General features: G+C 34.0%; 2 protein-coding genes across 3 annotated transcripts; one reads left to right on the top strand and one right to left on the bottom strand.

The window, feature by feature from the left end:
• The first annotated feature begins 13,988 nt into the window (after positions 1–13,988).
• LOC141687057 (endo-1,4-beta-xylanase 5-like) lies at positions 13,989–17,103 on the top strand. Its single transcript, XM_074492199.1, has 6 exons — positions 13,989–14,112; positions 14,242–14,282; positions 15,018–15,141; positions 15,280–15,449; positions 15,670–15,768; positions 15,877–17,103. Exons 1-6 carry the CDS (start codon positions 14,016–14,018, stop codon positions 17,017–17,019), a joined length of 1,674 nt encoding a protein of 557 aa, XP_074348300.1. The 5' UTR covers positions 13,989–14,015; the 3' UTR covers positions 17,020–17,103.
• Positions 17,104–19,222: 2,119 nt separating this feature from the next.
• Positions 19,223–20,977, bottom strand: LOC141682756 (uncharacterized). Of its 2 annotated transcripts, none has more exons than XM_074487452.1 (3): positions 20,871–20,959; positions 20,042–20,079; positions 19,223–19,479 (listed from the first exon to the last, which is right to left on the bottom strand). In XM_074487452.1, the coding sequence occupies exons 1-3, from the start codon at positions 20,941–20,943 to the stop codon at positions 19,366–19,368; spliced, it is 225 nt and encodes a 74-aa protein (XP_074343553.1). In that variant the 5' UTR covers positions 20,944–20,959; the 3' UTR covers positions 19,223–19,365. The 2 variants fall into 2 exon arrangements, 1 of the variants encoding a protein (XP_074343553.1); XR_012559935.1 differs by having other exon boundaries at positions 19,377–19,479; positions 20,875–20,977.
• Positions 20,978–24,019: the final 3,042 nt, after the last annotated feature.

Raw genomic sequence — 24,019 nt, 5'->3', positions numbered from 1 at the left:
TAAAGTCTGATATCAGCTTTAGCCTGTATATCCTTCAAAATTTAACAGTTGTAGTCCTCGACCTGGTTTCAGTGTTTGATCTCTTGAATGTCAGGAGTTGTTCTGAGATAGTTCTTCAGAAGAGTTCTCTCAGCATATTCAATTTCATTTACCATCCTCCTTTTAGCATCTTTAAGTTCAACTGTATCTTCTCCTGTCTGAAAGATAGCAGCCCTGATATCATTAATCTTTGCTTTCCTTATTTCCTGAACCAATCTGATCAGATAAGCTTTGTCGGACTCCAGATTAAGTTCAACACCCTTAATACCCAGAAAAGTAGTGATCTTGGCGGTATTGGGCTTCATCTCAACTAATTCACCATTGTGAGCTCTGTACTTTGGATAGTGTGGTCAGTCATACTTTATAGAGTAAAGTTTCTTCTGCCTTTGAATATCATATTTTAATTAACTGGCAGCACCTTGAAGTAGAAATAAAACATGTTGTAGTTCTTCATAATACTTCAACCGAATTGCATTTTTTCTTATCTGGAATACTCTCCCATCTGTCATAAAATAAAGCATTATTTCTTCTTTCAGCTTGGAGTTGTAGACCATCTGTACAGACTCTAATTGATTTAGTCTTTCTAGAGTTGTCCCTACTCCTGGTTCAGAAAGAGATGTAGGATCTGAGGTAGAGTTGTTTACTCTTTTCTCATCTGCATTACCCAGTCCTGTTTTATCTCTAGCTTCCTTCCCTTGGAGCAATCTACCCTTAAAAACATTTGTTGAAGTCTTCATAAGTTGAGCAGATTGTTGAGCTTTAGTAAATCCAGGTAGTAGAACTTTTGAAGGTTTAACATGAGCAATGTCAGAGGTTTTCTTTTCTTCTGATGTCAAGACAACTTGAGCTCTGTCTGAGGTTGCTTGAATATTCCTTTTTTCCTTCAAAATCAAAGTTGTATCTTCATCAGCATTTACTTCCAGATCCATGGTTGGCATATATATCTTTACAGGTTCATCAACTTTTGCCTTACCCTTGAATCTAGGATCAACTTCCACCTGTGATTTGGACTTGGCCTTAGATGCCTCAGAATTTGTCCTCTCTTTGATCATAATGCCCTTAGGCTTTGGTGGTTTCTTTTCTATGACTTAAGTTTTAGACTTTGACTTAGATTTGTCATTTTCATCTTTCAGTTTAATCTCTTCTTCCTTCAAACTTTCAATATCCATGCCTGGATTGTCCTTTAGGAACAGCCTTTTGGAGATCACTTCATCAAGTTTCAGAGTTTGTTCATCAGAACTTATCCTTTTACCAGTATCAGAACTTATTCTTTGACTTGTAGTTCTGGATTCCCTTGATAAAGAACCTCTTCCTTGACTTAGACCTCTACTCCTTTCAGAGTTTCCCTGGTCTTCATTATCATCATCCTTACCCTTCAGTGGTTGATCAGTTTTGCATTTGGACTTAATCACTTTCTCCCCCTTTTTGGCATCATCTGGTAGAAGCAGGGAGACAAGCAATTCCACAGAGTTTTGGATTTCATTGAGTTGGATTTGTTGAGCAGCTTGATTCTATAGAATATCAGATAGTTGAGCTTTCTGCTTTTCTTGAGTCTTTTCTATATACCCAATGCGGTCAAAGGCTTGCTTAAAAAACCTTTTCTTGTCCAATGTGAAATTCATAGTTTGCTTAGTCATTGTATCTTGAAGTTTGTCCACCTAGGCTTGAGTTATTGAGTGTTGACCTAGAAGGTTCTTGGTACTCAATGCAGTAACTCTGAGTTATGCTTTGAAGCCATCATTCATCAGCATTTCATCAGCTTTAGCCAGGTGCTCAGCAAGAATATCTGCAGTAGGAACAAAATCAATTTTGTTCCATTCCTTGATCCATTCTCTTCCTCTATTAGTTTCACTCCAAGGAACTGGTGCATCCTTTCTCACAAACTTCTTAATCAAATCAGCTTTACAAACTGTTTGTGGAGGTGCATGTCCAGAAGGACCAGCTGCATCAGCATATATATTTGTAGCAGCTTCACCAGTATTTTCAGCATTTATTTCAACAGAACTTGCAGAATCTTCAGTATCAGCATCTTGTGATAGAATAATTGTATGTGAAGCAATAGAAGATTCATCTTCATGGACATCAGCATCTATCAATGGAGTTGCTGGTGGAGTGTGCTGAGAAAGATGTGAAGTGGATGGAGCTTCCAGATACAAGACCAAAGGCACATCTAAGTTGTTGATATCAATTTCAGCACTTGTGCCTGGGTTATCAGCATGTACTGGAGAGATTATTGGAGACACAGGAGGTGTAGGAATTGGAGAAGTCTCTGGCTCTTGGATTGGAGATTTGTGAGCTTCATGAAGTTCTGGCTCAGCACTTGGAAGAGATTCAACTACAATAGGTTCTTGTGGGATCAGAGATTCCTGACCCCCTTCCACAGCCGCTGCTTCCATTCCTTCTTCAGAGATTGATTCTTCTACATCCCTCCTTGCTCTTTGCTTTTTTAAGTCTCTTAGATGGTGGAGAGACTCTAGGAGCTTGATCATCAGAGTTTAGCTTTCTAAGCCTTTTTAGTGGCCTAGAACTCCCAGTTTCTTGAGCTGTCTGAGAAGAGACCTTCTCAGCTACTTCAGCAACAGGTTCTGATGGTTGAACCTGTACCTCATCATCAGACTGATCTCTAAAAATCATCTTCCTTCTTTTCTGTTGTGACTGAGGGACTGTCTTAGTCCTCTTTGCTCTAGAAGAAGAAGACTTTACTTGATTATGTGTTGATGGATGGTTGGCATGTTCTGATGTGTGTGTTTGTTGAGTGATAGTAGTAGGTGCTGATGGTTGTTGTGTATTGGTGGGTTGGACATCAGGATATAGCAATGAATAGGTATAAGAATCAGCATTTACCAGAGCTTGCTTTACTGATAAAGGAATTCTAAGGGGTCTCAAAACTTCCTTCTTGTTGTCAGCAGTGAAGAGATCAGTAAAAGCCCTTTTTGCTAACCTAAAAGGTTCTGTGTTTTCACTTGCTAGTTGTGGTTCATCTGATGTACAGTAACTGTAAATTAACTGACAGAACCTAGAAAAGTAAACTACATTCCTGTCCTCTTTCATTCTATCTCCTATAAAATATAGCACAGTCTTTGCATAATTAAAATGAGACTGGTTTAAGAGTGCATACCCAATTTGTTGTGTCAGAATAGGAATAGCATCAAAATTTGAGCACTTGTTGGCAAACGTCTTCGTGATGCAATTGAAGAAGAAGCTCCATTCCCTTGGAATATATGGGCGTTTGAGTTGACCCATCTTAGCCAAACTCTTTTCATACCCTAGATTAGCCATCATTTGCTGTAGCAAGGGCTCCTTCACAGCAGAACTGAATTAACAGTTTTCAGGTAGGTGTAGAGCTTTTCGAACTGTTGTCGGAATAACAACATACTCAACCTCCTTTGCAGTAAACACGATGCTTGGAGTCCCATGCTTACCACCATCATCATAAAGTCCCGTACGCCAGAACGTCAGAACTTGAGTTCTAGATAAATTGGATGGCTGCGTCAAAGTGAACCCAATTTCACTATGAGATAAGAAATCCTGAACAAAATGAAGTTCCGAAGGAGCTTCACTCTTTGTGAGAATGGCAGCGTAGTTGTTGGGGACGAAATTTGCTCCATTAAAGATAAAATCCTTGGGTGCCATTGAAAAAGAAGTGAGAAATAAGAATGCCTGAAAGGTGTTTGGTAAAATGCATGTGTAAAAACTGTCAGTAAATATGGAGAGAATAAGAGAAAAGAGAGAGAGAGTGTAGAATACAAAAGTAGATAAAAGATTTAAAATCTTTTCTCTCTTTTACTTATACACGCCACTTGACAGCAGTTAAGACGAATTTGAACAATCTTTACACCTGTCAGCCATGCAGTAGTTAAGACAATAGTTAATGGGCACGGGAAATAAGTAATGATTACTATGCACATGCAGTTTTTCAAAGAAAAATTGTTCCCACTAAACAAGTAATTATGACTGTCTTTATCTCACTTAAACCAATATTCTGATAAAATATAACCGTTCAAGTATTGACGAAAAATAAATCAAGTAAATAAATACTACCACGTAAGCATCAGAACTTGACTATTATCAGAATCTAAAGGTCATCAGAATATGGCTTCTGTACTCAAAAAGTGAATGTTTATTTCTGTAATTCTTCACACAAATATTGATATGGTTTCTGCAGAACTTAATCATCAGAACTTCCATCAGAACTTGTCCTCAGAATTTATGCAACTGACACTTAAACTGTTCATCTAAAACAACATTGATCACCACAGTAATTTTCATCATTCATATAGAGTGTAAGTGTGTGCTTTAAGCTAAATATCAGACAAAGAGTAAAGTCTGATTCACTTTAATACATCTTAGAAATAAGGCATAACTAAGAACTTTGCTCAAAATCTGTCATTAGTCTGAAGTCTACTGTAGAATGTGTTCATGCATGAGTCCACCTCAACTGTTTTGTGCTCATTTTATGCATCTTTTGATATTCTTTTTCACAGGAGCTCCTCAGTGTAAGTGAGTCACAACTGCTTATCAGAATTTATATTATTATCAGAGTATTTCTCCAGTAATCAGAGAATGTGAAAAGTCACCAAGAAAATTTTATTTTTCTTTTTTAATGCATATTACTTAATACCAGCAATGCACTTGGGTCTTCCCTTCCACATACATTTTTCTCTAGATCTCAAAGGAGTACCTGATATCTATTTCTTTTCTTCAACTTTTCTTTTGGTAAGTGAGGCTTATCAGCACTTAGTACATCCATAAGATTTACCAACATCAGAACTTAACAGATAAGAAGCACTATTATAGTTTTTGACTTAGTAATAAGATACACAAAGTAAACCTAACCAAACTCAATATCAGAATTTGCTTGTGTTAAAAGATTTCCACATAAACAATTACTTCAAACATGGGATCATTAGTATATTAGAGAATACTAGGTCAGCATCTAGCACAGTTATCCTCATTGGATTGAATAGAAACATCCATATCACTTATCAGAGTTTAGAAATTCATATCAGACAACAATCAGTACTTTGGTAAATTTCAATTTAAGCACAGATTACATAAATAGAGTAATATCTGTAAATACTGATCATAAAGTCTGATGTATCAAAACATAAACTAAACAGATTTAGAGAAAGAACCAAAAACCATTCCAAATTCATTTACCAATCTTGTAAAAGTAGCTTCACACAATGGTTTTGTGAAGATATCTGCTAGTTGTTGATCTGTTGGAACAAAATATAATTCCACTGTACCTTCCATCACATGTTCCCTTATGAAGTGGTACCTAATGCTGATGTGCTTTGTCATTGAGTGCTGAACTGGATTACCTGTCATAGCAATAACACTTTGATTATCACAGAAAATGGGTATTTTAGAATATGTTAACCCATAATTCAGTAACTGATTCTTCATCCAAAGAATTTGTGCACAACAGCTTCCTGCAGCAATGTACTCTGCCTCTGTAGTTGATGTGGAAATTGACTTTTGTTTCTTGCTAAACCAAGAAACTAATCTGCCTCCAAGAAATTGGCAGCTTCCACTTGTGCTTTTTCTGTCAATTTTGTACCCTGCAAAATCTGCATCTGAGTAACCTATCAACTTAAAGTCTGATTCCCTAGGATACCACAATCCTAGATCAGCTGTACCCTTAAGGTACTTGAAAATTCTTTTCACAGCTGTTAAGTGAGGTTCTCTTGGATCTGCTTGAAATCTTGCACAAAGAAATGTAGCATACATGATATCAGGTCTACTTGCAGTTAGATAGAGTAGTGAGCCAATCATACCTCTGTAATCAGTAATATCTACTGATGTACCAGTATCCTTATCCAATTTTGTTGCAGTGGCCATAGGAGTGGATGCACTTGAACAGTCTTGCATTCTAAATTCCTTCAACAAATTTCTGGTGTACTTAGATTGACAAATAAAAGTTCCTTCTTCATTCTGCTTGACTTGAAGGCCCAGAAAATAGCTAAGTTCTCCCATCATACTCATTTGATATCTTGACTACATTAGCTTGGCAAACCTTTTATAAAGTCTGTCATTTGTAGAACCAAAAATGATATCATCAACATATATCTGCACCAAAAGTAAGTTATTTCCATGGTTGAGATATAATAAGGTTTTGTCAATAATCCTTATGTTAAATCCACTTTCCAGAAGAAACTGAGCTAATGTCTCATACCATGCTCTTGGAGCTTGCTTAAGGCCATAAAGTGCTTTATCAAGTCTGTAGACATGATTAGGAAATTTTGAATCTACAAAAGCTGGAGCTTGTTTAACATATACTTCTTCTTCCAATTCTCCATTAAGAAAAGCACTTTTTACATCCATTTGAAAGACTTTAAACTTTTTGTGAGCAGCATAAGCCAGAAATATCCTTATGGCTTCCAATCTAGCAACTGGTGTAAATGTTTCATCATAATCAATTCCCTCCTGTTGAGAATATCCTTTTGCAACCAGCATTGCTTTATTTTTTGTAAATATGCCATCACTATCAGTTTTATTTCTGAACACCCACTTTGTACCAATAAAAGATCTATTCTTTGGTCTTGGCACTAGGGTCCAGACTTTATTTCTTTCAAATTCATTTAACTCTTTCTGCATTGCTTGCACCCAATCAGCATCTTGAAGAGCTTCTTCCACTTTATTTGGTTCAGTCAGAGAAATAAAAGAATGATAGAGACATTCATTTGATGTTGTTGTTCTAGTTCTAACACCTACTTCAGGATTTCCAATAATCAAGTCAGGTGTATGTGATTTAGTCCACTTTCTTGCAGATGGAAGGTGATCTCTAGAACTGGATGCTCCTCCATGATCCATGACGTCTGCCTGTCTTCATCAACATTTTCTAATACTCCCCCTGAAATTATGCTCTCTGAGTTGGATCCTTCAGAATTTGAGTTTCCAGAATTATCAGAACTTGGCCCATCAAAACTTGATGAATCAGAATTTGAGTTTCCAGAATTATCAGAACTTGGCCCATCAGAACTTGAAGAATCAGAACTTGAAGAGCCTGTTCTAGGTTCTGATGCTTCTTGAGATGTGGTTGGATCTTCAATATGCTCCCCCTGCATAGGTGCATTTTCCTTTGGCGTAGTCATCACAGTTTCAATAACATCAGAGTTTTACCCATCAGAGTTCGTAGTATCAGGATTTAGACTATCGAAATTTATAAAATCGGAATTTAAAACTTCATTCTCAAATCTCAGCTGATCATGATCATTGAAATCTTCAAGTCCAGTAATCTTCTTATCATCAAAAGAGACATTGATAGATTTCATGACAACCCTTGTTCTTAAATTACAGACTCTGAAGGCTTTTGTGGAAAGTGGATATCCAATAAAAATTCCTTCATCAGCTTTTAGATCAAATTTGGATAGTTGTTCAGGATGAGTCTTAAGAAAAAAACACTTGCATCCAAATACATGAAAGTACTTTAGATTTGGCTTCTTTTTCTTCACCATCTCATATGGTGTCTTTCCATGCTTGTTGATAAGTGTTGCATTCTGAGTAAAACAAGCAGTCTGCACAGTTTCAGCCCAAAAGTAGGTTGGTAACTTTGCTTCATCAAGCATAGTTCTTGCAGCTTCGATAAGAGTTCTATTCTTTCTTTCAACAACTCCATTTTGATGTGGAGTTCCAGGAGCAGAGAATTCCTGCTTTATTCCATGATCTTTGCAGAACTCTTCCATAATCATATTCTTGAACTCAGTGCCATTATCACTTCTTATGATTTTCACACAGTCTTTAACCAATTTATCCAGTTGTTTGACATGATCAATCAAGATAGATGCAGTTTCACTTTTTGTGTGCAAGAAATACACCCATGTGTATCTGGTAAACTCATCTACTATGACCATAGCATATTTCTTCTTTGCAATAGACATGACATTCACTGGACCAAATAGATTAACATGTAGTAGGTGATAAGACTCAAGAATAAAAGATTCAGTCTTGCTCTTGAATGAAGATTTTCTTTGTTTTGCCTTTTGACATGAATCACAAAGGCCATCAGGAGCAAATACTGATTTTGGCAGTCCTCTCACAAGATCTTTCTTAACTAGTTCATTTATATTGTTAAAATTTAAATGAGAGAGTTTCTTTTGCCAATCCCAGCTTTCTTCAATTGATGCTCTGCTTAACAGACAAATTGCAGAACCATCAGGACTTGTTGAAAGCTTGGCTTCATAAATGTTACCATGCCTGTATCCCTTCAGAACAACTTTGCATGTAGATTTGCTTACAACTTCACAGTGTTCTTCAAAGAAATCCACATGATAACCTCTGTCACAGATCTGACTAACACTCAGCAGATTGTGTTTAAGTCCTGAGACTAGAGCTACTTTTTCAATGATGACATTCCCAAGATTGATATTGCCATATCCTAGAATTTTTCCTATGTTGCCATCTACATAAGACACTCCTGGGCCAGCTTTCTCCACAAAGTCTGATAGCAGGGCTTTATTTCCAGTCATATGTCCTGAACATCCACTGTCCAGAACTATGATGTTTTTCCTGTTGCCCTGCAATCACAAAGACCACTAATGATTACTCCCTCCGTCCCAACCATTTGTTTACATTTGGTTTGGGCACGGAGGTTAAGAAAAATAATAAAGTAGTGGTGGAAAGTTTAAAAAGTGAGTAAAGTGGTGGGACCGATTAATATTTTATATATAAAGGGGGTATAGTGGAGGTAAGTAGTGGATGAGTTTAATTTTTATATTATAAAAACTTTACTACTTTTGGAAAATTTTGAAATGTAAAGAATTGGAAGGGACATCCCAAAAAGGAAAGTGTAAAGAAATGGTTGGGACGGAGGGAGTAGTTTTAAGGACCCAGACTTGCTTGGATCCTTTAGCCTTATTAAGTTTGTTAGCATTTGCAGCGGATTTAACATCAGAGTTTATGCTAACATTTTTCATATCAGATTTTACAATATCAGACTTTGTATCAAAACTTACACTAGAAGGAATAATTTATTTGATAATAATCATAGTACAAATTATGATATTCCTTACAAGTATAAATGGAATGTCATAAACTACCATAATGATAATAAGGATTTTATGGTTTAAACCTAACATTCTGACTCTTAACTCCTGATTTAGGAGGTAAAGAGTTTATATCCTTATTCTTCCTGCAAAACGAAGCAAGATGGTTAGTGTTTCCACAGTTATTGCATTTCTTTCTAGGAGTATTAGGAACAAACTTATAATTATTGCTTTTATTCACACCTTCCTTTCCATTCCTATTTTTCCTAGGTGGCTTTACCTTGTTTACATTCTTAATCTCTTTCAGCTTATACTTAAGCTGCTTCTTTGTCATTAAGCCTATGTTAACTTCAGCTGGTTTATCTTGTTTTAATTTGTCAGAAGTTGACTCTGCCTTAACTTCTGTATCAATATCTTTCATTTTTTTCAGAATCAGACTTTACAGTTTTAGCTACAAACTTAACAGGATTTACCTTTGGCTTAGTAGTCTGTTTAACAATAATTGGCTTAATTTGTTCAGTTCCTATTTCACTTTTATTATCTCCATAACCTAAGCCCTCTTTCCAGTTTCCACTACTTAGCAAATTTTGAGTTATACTGCCAGAGTTAGTCCAAGTCCTGATAATCTCTCTTTCCTTTTCTAACTCAGTTTTTAGAGATTGATTCAATTTTAGCACTTCATCTCTAACATAAAAAGCATCATCTCTTTCTTTTTGAGTTTGATGGAACATAACTAACTCATTTTCTAAATAGTCATTTCTTTTCTTAAAAGCCAGATTTTCAGAAGTTAACCTATCACATGTTAAAGCCTGATCTCTATAGCTAATGAATATGGTTTTAAGATAAGATCTCAACTCAGTAATATCATCAGTATGAAAAACATAAGTTGTTTGAGGTACCTTTAACTCAGCAGCTTCAGAACTGCTATCAGCATTTGCCATCAATGCATAGTTCACCTCATCTTCAGAATCTGAAGTGTCTGTCCAGCTTTTCTTCTTTGTGACAAGTGCATTGCCTTTATCACCTTTTCCTTTCTTGCAATCAGGAGATATGTGGCCTTTCTCACCACAATTGTAGCATTTAATATTTGAGTAATCTCCTCTGTCAGACTTTTCTGCTTTGCCTTCAGATTTTCTGAATCCCTTTTTATCAGAACTTCCACTTTTCCTGGAAAACTTATTTTCCCTTCTGAATTTCCTGTAGGCTATCTTTGTGATACCCTTCACCATAAGAGCACACAATCTCATCATATCTTCATCAGCATCTATCTCAGATAGACTTTCAGTTTCTGAATCCTCATCATCATCAGAACTTGATGAATCTGAATCAGATTTTGTGATGAGAGCCTTTCCTTTGCCTTTCTTTAAGACAACCACTTTGGGGGATTCCTCCTCAGCCTTAAGAGCAACTATCCTTGACTTTATCTCATGTCTCTTACTTCTTTGATCCATCTCAAGTTCATGAGTTTTGAGCATACCATAAATTTCATCAAGAGCATAGTTGTCTCTTATAGTAGTTGCCTTCAAATCCCAACTTTCAGGAAGAGCTAAAAGGAATTTAAGATTAGAATCTTCAAGATCATATTCCTTATCCACCAGTGACAGATCATTCAAGAGTTTGACAAATCTGTCATATAAACCAAATAATGACTCATCAGGTTTTGAGTCAAAGTGCTCATACTCTTGAGTGAGTATAGTCCTCATGTTCTTCTTAATTGCATCAGTTCCCTGGCATCTTGTCTCCGAGGCATCCCATATCTCATTTGCAGCCTTGCAGTTAATTACCCTGTTTGACATGACATTATCAATGGCACTATGCAGCAAATGCCTTACCTTTGCATCCTTGGCAATAGATGAGATATCTTCAGCTGTATACTCACTTTTCTCCTTTGGTACAGTCTTTGCTGGCTGATTTGCAACTACAACAGAGAGTTTGGTTGGCTTATGTGGTCCTTCATTAATTCTGTCAAGGTATTCTGGATCTGTAGCTTCCAGAAACATAGCCATCCTCACTTTTCATATGGGGTACTCAGAAGGTCTCAGCATGGGAACCCTAATAGTCTCATATCGACTGTGGATTTGAGTCTTTGGAGTTTCTTCAGTTTTGGTGGGCTTGGTTGGAGTTTGTTCTTCTTCAGACATGATTGTTTTGGATCTTTACTGTATATGTGTTAACAGATAAGCTCTGACACATGCTGTACAAGGGGGTTGAGTATAGTGTATAATACAATCAAATCGAATTTAAAAACACAAGTATGTAACAAAGAATAATCTTATTAATAAAATAGTATTGCAATGGAACCGTTCTCTCTCAGTGATGAGCAAATATCACGAGAGCTGCTAAGGTTACAATGAATAATATTCTCGATAATGATAACACTTCTAGTGTAAACCTTATACTGTGTTTATATACCACACAGTTACAAGATAATCTTCTAATTGATATCGAATATAATTATGTATCCTAACATATATCAATTAGTTATTTTTTCCTCCAAGTCTTCTATTCTTCATAGAATTCTTCTCCATGCATATCTCTTCTAGTTTTAGTCTTGATCTTCTTTTCCCTTCAATCAGCCGTTTTTTTATCTGAAAATCTTCTTAAGTCCTGATATTATCTTCTGATGAATATTTTCTGATATTTTAAGTTATGACTTCAGTATAAGTACTGATTTCCAGTTAAGTCCTGATTTATCCTGTTAATTAAGATCTGAAAAACTAAACACAAATCATTATTAGACATGACATCACAAATATATCTAACACATAATTTTTATATTAATGGGTAAAAACTGATTGCAATGTTCTCTCAAAGGATGAACATATATACTTGAGAGCTGCTAGGTTATATGTATGATATATCAATACTCGACATATAAAGTGTAAACCTAACATGTGCTTATATATTGCACATCTACACAATCAATCTAGAATATATGTTACAATAGAATAAGGAATTCTAATACATATCCATCTATTGATTGCTACAATAAGTAAAGATCTACACTGTCATATTTCTGCAAATCTTTTCTCCTTTGATATCTTCTGATTTCCAGCTTAACAAATACTGATGTGAATAAATACCAATGACAAAGGCTGATCAGTAAATACTGATGGTAAATGCCGATGACGTCATCTCTGTCAAATTTTGATATCAAATATTGATTGACAAACTCTGATAGTTAAATACTGATATCATCAATTTCTTTTAACAAAATATTTGACTCAACCAATGAAAAACTATTCAAATTAATTTTAAACAAAAATTTCAACAATTTACTTGAAAGTACTTTTTAATAGTGTCATAATTAACATAAAAAATAATGCGAAAATAATTTAGAATTTTGTAGATTGATGATTAATAAAAATAAGTGAGACCATACAAATACAACATGTTATAACCTAATTCTAGCATTGTCATGTGTGTCCAACAATCATCACCTATAATCATAAACAAACTAAAGATCTATTACGTGGTATAATATAATGAGACAAAATCTCTAACATATTATTTGAGTGTGAAACAAAATATGCTTCTTTTAAGATAAATATGAAAATTTAATTAATAAAATATTTTTTTTAACATAAGTATACTTATTTTGCTTAATTTGTAGAATTTTATATTGTGACTGTATATAGTTCACTTTAAAATCAAAAAGTAAAGTACATTAAAGTTTGAGTTCATAAGAATATTATATATTAGCTACCCATTACAAATCTAAATTCATACTCTAATATTTGATTTATCTTTATCTCTCACAATTCATTATCTTTATTTTAATTTTCATTAACCACCGTTATCTATTTTCTACTTCAACCACAAATATCGGGGACCACCGCTTACACCCTGTATGACCAAAATTATTTCATAATTAACAATTTTGAACAAAGTCATCACAATATTCAAATAACATTTAAAAAGAAATAATCACATTCAAAATAATCAAAATCAAGCCGTCACAATATCCAATCACCTATAAATCACCAACTCCATATAAACTTTCTAGAATCGAACTAGCAGGACAACTACGTCTCTATCATCATTATACACACATAACAAAATCAAACCAAAACCATCATAAAAATCATAACACTTGATAAAAATTAAAAAAAATCATGCTTGTGAAAATGAAAACAAAGACATAAAGTATGGCATGTAAAAAATAAATAATTTATCGAAGAATCATGCATTGGTGACAAGTTGATATAATCAATATAATATTTATATAATTGACATTATTTATATGTGCGAGATATAAAATTTGTGTCACAACTAAAGAGTAGTATAAAAAATAGTATACAAAATGAGAACCTTCTCCCGCAACAAGAATAGTTTGCCTTGGTGATGATGTTTTCAAAAGTGCGTTTTTTAACTTTTTTTCATAATGACCATCAATGTAATAAATAAGCTAACATTGCAAAATATACTGACATCTTTTATAATTCGCGTACCTAATTTAGGTATTAATGATAATAATATAATTTATACAAAGGAGAAATGGGTAATTTAATATTTAAAATTTGATATTTTTTTATTGTAGGAACGAAATAATTATGGGTCGGTCGTTCAGTGCGTTGCACGGCTAAAACGCTAGTATTACTTTCATATTGATGTTTGTTTACATTTTTTTCACAATTTTTTATATAATGTTAAGTACAGATAAATTACTCGAAAATCAGAAAGAAAACAAATATCTCAAAAAGATAAAGATAACTTTTTTAAAAGTACCATATATAAAGTATTTATGGAAGATTGAAATATAGAATTTATATAGAAGGATATAAGATAAAAATCTTGCAATTAAGGTATATAGTTAATGGTTAATAAGTAGGCCACAAGCTAACCAACCAACTAAATTTGTAAGTTGCAATTTATTAGCAATTACGTAGCCATCTTGAAGGAGTATAAATATATGTATTGCATATGTGCATTATACATTATTATTCTCTGCATACAAACTTAATTAATATAGTGGGTATTAAAAAAACCATGATGAAGAGGCTGTTAGATTTGAAATTACTTGTGTTTTCATTGAGTTTGATTGCGACGATGAATGCAACTTTTTCCAATTCTTCGAATATACAAGGTCCTTTTCTTTAATGTACACAAGTTATGGTTCTTTGTTATGCAATAATAATATATGCCAGTTTGTACATGTATTTGAAAATGGATTAAAAAATTAGCCTTGTAATCAACTCCTAATTTGTTGTTACAGGGAACGTTAATCAAGATTATGACTATTTCGCTACTACAGAGGTAAGCTAATTAAATTTTTTATGTTTGTTCCACTTTTTTTTTCTCGCTAAAATTATGTTTGTTACACTCTATGCTTCTTTTTTCGTGTTACTGTTCATGCATGTATCTCATTTTTTTATATTGATCACTCTTTTAATATAATTTTTTTTCAATTTTTAATTGGCTTTTAAAAAATTATTTTTTTTATGTACTTCAAGTATCAAAAGCGTATTTTTTTTATTATTGGACGGTCCGATTTATATTGGTTTTCTTTCCTCGTAAATCGGTTTTGTAAATCGCTTTTCTTCTTCGTTTCAAGAAAATCGTTTACAGTAAATCATGGATAAAAAAAAAAATTGAACCACAGTTATATATGAGTATATCTGTGCAATTTTAGGATTTAATATTGTCAAAGAGAAAAGTGACATGAGAATTCTTAATTGTAAAAAGGTAGTACCTGATAAATAAGTCTTGACTTTTACTATGTAAGTTTCAATTGTAATTTTTTATTATAATTATTCATACCTTTTACGCATTGTTTCCTACCTACTCTTTATAATGATGTAAAATTATAAAAGGTATATATTTATGAATCATAAATATTTTTTCCCTCATAACTTTTCAATATTTTAATCACATGAGAAAGATAAATTATTCCTTGAATAGAAATCATAATTATTTGTTTAACAGGTAATATATGTTAGCATGTATGAACAGTACATGATAACCTTTTTTCCGGGTGTGTTGTAATTATAGTGTTTGAAAGAGCCCCTTCCCGCGCAATATGGAGGAGGCATTATCACAGAAACAAAGTCAGTGAATGGCAGTGTCTTCCCAAAAAGAGTTCAACTCCAGGATGGACTTTATTATGTTCTTTCAGGTAATGTATCTACTATGTACGTACGCACAGTGGCAGAACCAGAATTCCTTAAATTCTGACTGCACCGAAACACCTACGTAACTATTTCTGTTTTAACTCTTTCTTTTTTTCTTTTTTTTTTTTGGTTTTGTAATACAGCTTGGGTACAAGCAAGTGAAGGAAGTGAGAAGATAATAACAGCAGCATTTAAGCATTCGACCGGAGCTGTTACAGAAGCTGGCACTGTTGTTGCCAGCCATGGATGTTGGTCCATGCTCAAAGGTGGAATTGTTGCAAACGTCACAACCCCAGCTGACATCATTTTTAAGGTAGATGTTCTCCAGTTCATAGGTCCATTTATTTTTGTTGATTCTGGATCATTTATGATTCTCTTTCAATTTGTACTTTAGTTTAATTTTATGTAACTGTTAGAGGAAGGCCCAGTAACATCAAGCAAGATTGTAACAAGTTGTTGCTCTCAAATATTTATAAATCTCAATCATCAGTGTAGTGCTCAATCTTCTAACAGATGTACTTCTGTGTGTGCAGGCTGAAGATCCTTCGGCACAAATTTGGGTGGACAATGTTTCACTACAACCATTCACTGAAGAACAATGGAGATCCCACCAAGAACAAAGAATTTCCAAGGTAAATAAAGCTCTATATATATATCCTGAATGACTTGTTTATTATCTGATTTCTGTACTTTACATTGAACTGATAATTTTCTTACTCACGGGACTGAAATATATGCAGGTACGCAAAAGGATGATCCGTTTGAATGTAAGAGATGCAAATGATAATAGCAAGACACTGGGAGGCGCGAAAGTGACAATTAAACAAGTCAAGCAACATTTTCCATTCGGATGTTCCATGACCAAGAACATTGTTAACAATCAACAGTATCAATCCTGGTTTTCCTCGAGGTTTAGAGTCACCACTTTTAGAAATGAAATGAAGTGGTATGATAATGAACCAAGCCAAGGCCAAGAAAACTATGCCAACCCAGATTATATGGTCAATTTTGCCCAAACACATGGCATTTCTATTAGAGGTCACAATGTGTTTTGGGAAGATCCTCACTACCAGCCCAATTGGGTGTATGGCCTTAATTCTAATCAGTTATGGGACGCGACCAATAAAAGAATCAACTCAGTTATGTCAAGGTACAAAGGGAAGGTTATTTCGTGGGATGTTGTTAATGAAAATTTGCATTTTAGATTCTTTGATGACAAATTGGGTAATAATGGATTTTCGGGGATTGAGTATGCAAAGGCTCTTCAGCTTGCTGGAGGAACCCCATTGTTTATGAATGAGTATAACACAGTGGAGGATGGGAGAGATCCTGCTTCACTTCCACAGAACTATATAAATAAATTGCGGCAAATTCAGGGTAGTGTCGGTGGTGCACCTATTGGGATTGGCTTGCAATCTCATTTTAGTGGGTATCAACCAAACATTGTTTATATGAGATCTGCACTTGACACACTTGGTGCCACAAGAATGCCTATTTGGCTAACAGAAGTAGATGTCAAGCCAAATCCAAACCAGGTACAATATTTTGAACAAATACTAAGAGAAGGTTATGCACATCCTGCAGTTGAAGGGATTGTAATGTGGGCAGGGCCAGCAGTAGACAGTTACGACATGACGCTAGCCGATAATAGCTTTAGCAATACTCCTGCTGGAAATTTGGTGGACAAATTGCTCAATGAATGGAAATCGGGGGTTGAAGAATTAACAACAGACGATAGTGGATTACTCCAAGTTTCATTATTTCACGGGGAATATCAAGTGACTGTTGTGCATCCGGCAACCAATTCGTCCGCTATTCTTTCTGTTGACATTAATAATAAGCTTCCTGAAGATGAGAGTTTTGAAATGCATATCCATGTTTGAGTTATGCTGCTAATGTTTGGCAGTCCACAACCTGTTTTCTCATTTGCTGATGATCAAGCTCTCTCAGTATATTTTACATTTGTAACTGACACTTGTCAGTCAAAATTTATGATATATTGTATCTTTCCAATTACTTCCTTCAACTACAAACTTTGCCAATCTTTAGGACTACTTTCACAAATTTCGAATTGAGTAAATATACAAATATTATCCATTTGATTTTCTGTAATAAGTCAGATAGAATTGAATAACATGTTTATACATATTTAGAGCATGAGAATCAAATAGTACAGATTCTTCGGTGAAATTTGAACTTGAAAGCTTTGGGTGGAAGTAATCTAAACCGGGAAACTTCAACACTCTGATGGTTATTAGATATATTGATGCGTAATAGCGGTTGGATAATCGACAATGAAGAGAAGATGAAGAAAATAAACACAACTACAGAAGGCATCAAGTGTAAAAGAAATACGGAAAGAATAGGACCTTTCAGCATAGAGCTCCACTGCTGCATAATGAAAAGAACGATAAAATAGCTTATTTGAAATAAACTACTTCTATGGCAAACTGCTGACAAGATGTTGAATAACATAAAGATTCCATATTTAATGATACAAAATTCTTAGTTGAAGTGGCATTTTTCAAGAATATGTAAAAAAATTACTACTTTAATTTTGTATCCTCCGAGAAAAATTTAGAGAATCATCTTTGATTGACCATATTTATCCAACCAAAAAAGTCTTTAGATATAATTTTATATAACCATAACCAAGATAACACCATTGAAGTATATACCAAAATGTTAAATATATAATCCTACTAGAGTCTTCCTCTAATACTTTAAGGTTTTAGATGAGCTGGCTACTCAACATGAACATGATATCAGAGTTTCGGCTGGCGGGAGTACTAAGGTTCGATTATCAGCCAACCCCAACATTCTCAAAATTTACAGGGAACACTAAAGGCAATTTCCACTCTTAAATATACGATCCTATTGGAATATGAGTTACCTAAGGTTTATTTTTTGTGATTTGGAATGATCCTTAGAGACCCTGTTTCTACCCAGAACCTGTAGAATTCCCCATGTCAGAATTAGTAGACTGGTTACAGCCTTCATCAAACCTGGATTCCTGGTCATCTTCTCCAATAGACCGGGATTCTCCTCCCGCCTCTCCATTTCGATGGGATATGGTAAAACATGTTGAGTTTTTGCTGAAGGAAGGCTTTTGTTGTATCCAGTTGTCAATTTGCAGCATCAGAACCTGGTCGTGACAATGGAGCACAGATAGTTGGAAAAATTGCTTCAATTCATCTTTAAGGATAACATTTTCGTTTGATATGGCAATATTATGAGCTTGTGATGCAACGCAGAGAAGATTGTCTTCATATAATGTCATGAATTACATCAGAAAAGAATTCTTGAAACAGACCTCCATATTAGACATCAGGTTTCTGTTTAGACTTCACTAGAATTCTGCTTATGTGTATGTTATCGACATTTTTTTCCCAATGTATGTGTATTCTAAGTTCGAATTTGATTAGAGTTGAATAAATCATCCAATATTTGGAATGAAAACTTCTTTCTGACATTACTTTCTCATGCCTTTCTAGCTTTTCGAATTGAAACAGTGTTTGATAATACGGCACTTGCAATTATCTCAGAAAAACTGCTTTCAATCACTACCATCTTATTTTGAAGAAACTGTATTAGACCATTAGTTTTCTAAAACAAAAATAGCTTGGCTGCAAATAAAATCTCAGGGTAATATGATTGTATATTAAAAAAATTATGACATTTTCGTTAAAAACTAAAAAATCAAGTCTACGAGATGGTCTCAGAACATGAAACTCAAACCTACAAAAATCTCTACTTGAGAGTGCTCACTTCAGTTGGTAAATATTTGCTTATCTTGACAAACTTTTGTACCAGTAATACCGGCTAGGTGGTTCATTTCTTGTCTATAACTATGCCACTCGAAGATCTAGCATTAGAAATTCATTAAAACGAAAAGCAATTGCTTGCAGAATTTACAAGCCTCATTTAGGAAGCAGATCAATATCTTCTCCTCTGTTTAGTCCTAACAAAAATATGGTGTTTTACGGGGACTGCAAGATCAGTACTGTTATCCAGTTGCTCAATGCAGAAAGTAACTATATATAGTCCTAAATCATACTTGATATTAAGCATTTTTCAAAATGATGAAACAGCTATAACGGGTTGATTATATTTACTAACATAAGCATTCATTACCAAGAAAAGCATGCTACCTCATTATCTAAAAAACAAAAGGGTAAAATACTCAGCTGCACAATACATGCTAGATTTAGTTTTCACAATAACAGGCCCTAATATGACTTTCCACAGCGTATCAAACTCCCAGCACCCACAAAAAGTCCAAAAACAGCAGCACTTCCAAGTGTTGTCTGTCCAATATGCCTAATTTTTAGAAGCCCTGGAACCTGCATTTTATAATTATATAGTCAACATTAGCATAATATCCATGTAAAAAAATGTTTGCTAATAGCTGACAAAGTGCCAAGGTCTAGAAATTATGACGGAAGCATGATAAATCAGAAGCATTCAGGTCCAAGGGTCTAATTCAAACCTACTATTTCTATGTTCGTGTTTCTTTTATAATGGTGAAACTGACAAATTCATCAAATTTTAGTTCTCGCAATTGCCATTATATTGGTGTCGGGATGACCTCACTTTAAAATAATTTAGAGCAATAATTTATATTAAATAGAGGATAAGAAGAACTAAAATAATAATATAAGTCGCAGGTCAATTTAAGTCTCCTTCCCCGTACACCTGTCCTTGGAAAGGGTATACAAGTTAGACTAATTGAGGTGTGAGTTTTAATACGTGTATATGACCTCACAAAAAATCACTCCTGGCACATTAGTCGTCAAAATGAAATTAGCCTGATAATACAACACTTCATTGCATCTGGATTTTCTAAATGAGCAAGTTAAATCAATTAAAAATTTGAAACACTTGAGTACTAAGCAGAGAGTGAACCCTGTATCTAACAGCCTCATACGTTCCATATACAGCCCCTGCAGACATATGAAAATCAATGTATTAACGTTCCAGTAAATATTTATACAGACTACAGTACATTGCCTAGAATTTCATAGAAGTTGAGAGGACCCAACCAAGGATCCTAGTACTTAAAATTCTCAATGTTCATATGCCTCCATCATTGTTGAATGAGAAGAGAATTTTAAGACTATCTTCTCAAGTACATTCTCATTGTTTATCTGTTAATTCAATTCTATCTATCAACATATTCAGCTCAAGTATCAAAAGTAAGAACCCGCAAAAGCAAGTTTACCCTTAAATTTTGTTACATCTCCACCCATCGTCTCATCCTCAACATATACATGCAAGATAAAAACTTTTAGGCCATATCAAATATGTTGCTTAACCCTAATTCTATTACAAGACTCCCTGGTATTGTAATTTGTCGGAATTAATATTACCCGCGAAAAACATGTATGTGCATTACTATTTAAGTTTCATGCAATCGAAACTCGCCACAAAAACCCATATGACAATTCTTCTCCCCTCTAAAAAACATCATACAATGCAGCGAGCATATGGAAATGTACATAATACATAAAATCAAGATTCCTTTTTTTTAGCTAAATAATAAAATCAAGTATATATTAGGGTACATACTAAACAAACAAAACAAATAAAATCAAACACCAAAATTTCAAAAAGTGAATTTTAGCCACCATATATTAGGGTTCTAAAAAGCTACATTCAAGTATATGAATATACACACTAAGCAAAAAATAGTGAAATAGACAAATGGGGGTGTGATAAAAAGGAGAATAATTACTAACGGCGCCGCCAAAAGCGCCTCCGACAGCAACTCCGGCGGTGATTCTTGCTAGGCAACTGTCCATCGCCATTCGAAAATTATGGGCCAAGCTCACTATTTATAACACCAAATAAAAAATGTATGAATAGGCGCCTAATTTACAATTTATATATACAAAATTTCTTTTCGGGTTTTCTTGCACAAGGAGTTAAATAATTCATAATTGTGGGCAGGGACCATCAAATGTATGTAAGCGGGCAAAAAAAATTATCTAACACATTATAATATTCAAAAAATATATACAAAAATAATTTAGTAAAAACTTATATTAGAGTTCTCCTTTCCTTCGAATTACAAAACTGGTCTGTAATTGAATTTGTGTTAAAAAAAACTGGTCTGTAATTGAATTTGTGTTAAAAAAATTCCCTATTTTCCTTTTGATATAAACAAGCACACAATGATCAAAAAACTGATCATAATAATTTTAAGTCATTTGTACTAAATTATAATAATCAAACAGTAGTATAATTTATAATTTTTTATGAAAAGAAACCGGAAGAACCAGTACAAAAACTAAAAACAAAAATTACTCTTTAAGACCGAGGATAAAGTAATGGGAGGTTAAGAAACCCAATCAGGAGGAGAAGATTCAAAGAGGCTTGTTGTGTTATCTAATGCGCTGCACCATTATGCACCATTATAAGAACGATGCATGAATGAGAAAATGATAATGTATTCAAGAGTTATCAGTCTAATATCTTCAACTAGAACACCAGTATGCCAAAGTGCATTAAGATCAGTCGTCAAAAGATCAATAGCACCTTTATGATCTGATTCAATAATAGCATGAAAGATGATGTGATTGCTAATAAGTAAGCTAGCCTCATTAACTGCCTGAAGTTCAGCTTAAAGCAGATTTGATGCCTTAACACGACATCCACTACCATGAATTATACGATCTACCATGAATTATACGATCTTATGAATTTCTCCCAATCACGCCAATTGTTGCATTGTCTCGATTAAAAGCACCATCATAATTATACATCAAAGATGCAGGGGGGAGGTTTACACTGCGATGGAGAATTGTTAATAGAGCAACAACACTCGATGCATGACGTTTTCAACAAAGATGAAAATTCAAACTGAGCTAGAGAATTAGCGTGAACAACGGATCGCGGGCAAGGCGGACAATGATTAAATACAAATTTATTTTTTTACTATCGAAATAGACCAACTTATATAAGCAAAATTTGAGAGAATATGCAACTTATTACTCTTTGAATTTACTAAGGAGAGTAGTATAGATGGCCTCTGAATAATCGTGTGAGTAGCAGGCAAAGATGGTATTAAGGCTAGAGAACTAGAAAACCATACCGGACGAGTCCATTGACATCCAAAAATTATATGTTCTGCAGTTTTAGCTTCATTGTTACATATAGGGAATATAGGGGAAGGAGAGCATTTTCTTCTGAACAAATTATCTTTTGTTGCTAACGCATCAGAGCAAATTCTCCACATAATTTTTTATTTTTGGTTGTGCAGTAATGCAACAAATTTTATTCCAAAACGACTTATCAAGAATTAAAGATGATGATGCTTGTTGATGAGAAGAGTTATCATCAATATTTAACGCAACCTGATAGCCAGATTTGACTGAGTAAATTCCTCTAGAAGTATAGTGCCACACCAAACGATCTGAAGCATCTGAATAAATAATTAGAACAGTCGTAATCTGATCCATTATTTCATCAGAAACATGTTCTTTTAGCTTAAGAATATTCCATTTATCAACAAAAATAAAATCAGCAACAGAAGATGGTGTGCTAAAAGGACCTTTATGTAACCCCCCAGATCCAGGGTCAGAAATTTGAGTCATCACGTAATCATCCAATCATCAAAAATCTGTATTAACTCAATAATCCAATAAACCACATCATAGACCCCAACTCTCGCACACACAAGTTATAGACTTAGAATACAATATGTGACATATGTTATTACAAACCAAATGTACATTCCGGGATCTTACAAAACTACTCACAGCCTCCACATGAAGTTGTAGTATTTTCTAATAATAACTGAAAGCTATCTAAATGATTTGGCCCAACATAGACAAAGCTACAAGGAGTATACACTATTTTGGCCATATCTAGAGTTCTAAAAGTATGATTATGACAGTTCAACAGCCCACGAAAAGCTTATGAGAATAGCTTTATTTCAGAAATGGTCTGAACTCAATGTTCAGCCGAATCAGCCCAGAATCAGAGTCAAAAATTCAACTACGAATTTCTAGTTTCCTGAAATTCAATTCTAATTGAGAAATCAACTTTTATTTACATTAATTCATTCAAAATACTTTTATTATATCTCATTAAAAATACTTTTATTAGATGTAATATAATTAAATATTAGACCTAATGGTAAAAAAAAGAGATAAGAGACAAATAGTCACACAAGGGAGGAGGAGAAGAAGCCATCAACGAGAAAGGATTCGGTCATAGATTACATTCAAATGGCTTTACTTTCTCTTACCTTTTATTTATCTCTTCTTATGGACATATGTCGGTTTTCTTAAAATTGTTTTAAAAATATTTGTTGTGAGCTAAATTATATGAATTAGGATTTTTATGGAACCTAGTATGAAATTGTTGGTGTTTTGAAAAGAAGTGTTGTACGCAATTGCAGTTTATTCATTCAAGTGTTTTTCATATTAATACTTGCAATTGTCTGATCAGCATTAGTAGCTGAATGAGTTAATTATAATACTGAGAGGATCATAATAAATTGACATAAAACTTGAACGGTGCATGCTTATATCTTTTGATTATAATATTGTTATGGTATAAACATATATTGTGGCCATGTATAACTTTATGAATTGGTACTTAATAATATTCTGAAGAGTGAATTGGCATAGACATATGTTAGTTTATTTTCTAGAAATTATACCATAGTGATTTCGCGAGGAAACTATGACCATTGAATTTCAGGTTAGTGAACTGTGATCTTGTTGTAGTATCACACTGCTTTATTGTCGACAAGAACATATTAGGGGGAAGTAATTATTTTGACTCAACTTTTCGTATCTAAAATTTATCCATTTTTTTTGTTATAATATTAGTGTTAGTTAATTAGTTTGATTAGAAAAAAACCAAAAGCATTCT

The sequence above is a fragment of the Apium graveolens genome, chromosome 9 (genome assembly GCF_009905375.1).
Source record: "Apium graveolens cultivar Ventura chromosome 9, ASM990537v1, whole genome shotgun sequence".
In the NCBI taxonomy this organism is placed as follows: domain Eukaryota; kingdom Viridiplantae; phylum Streptophyta; class Magnoliopsida; order Apiales; family Apiaceae; genus Apium; species Apium graveolens.
Note: the sequence above shows the minus strand (reverse complement) of the source record. Positions and strands in the feature narration are given on the sequence as shown.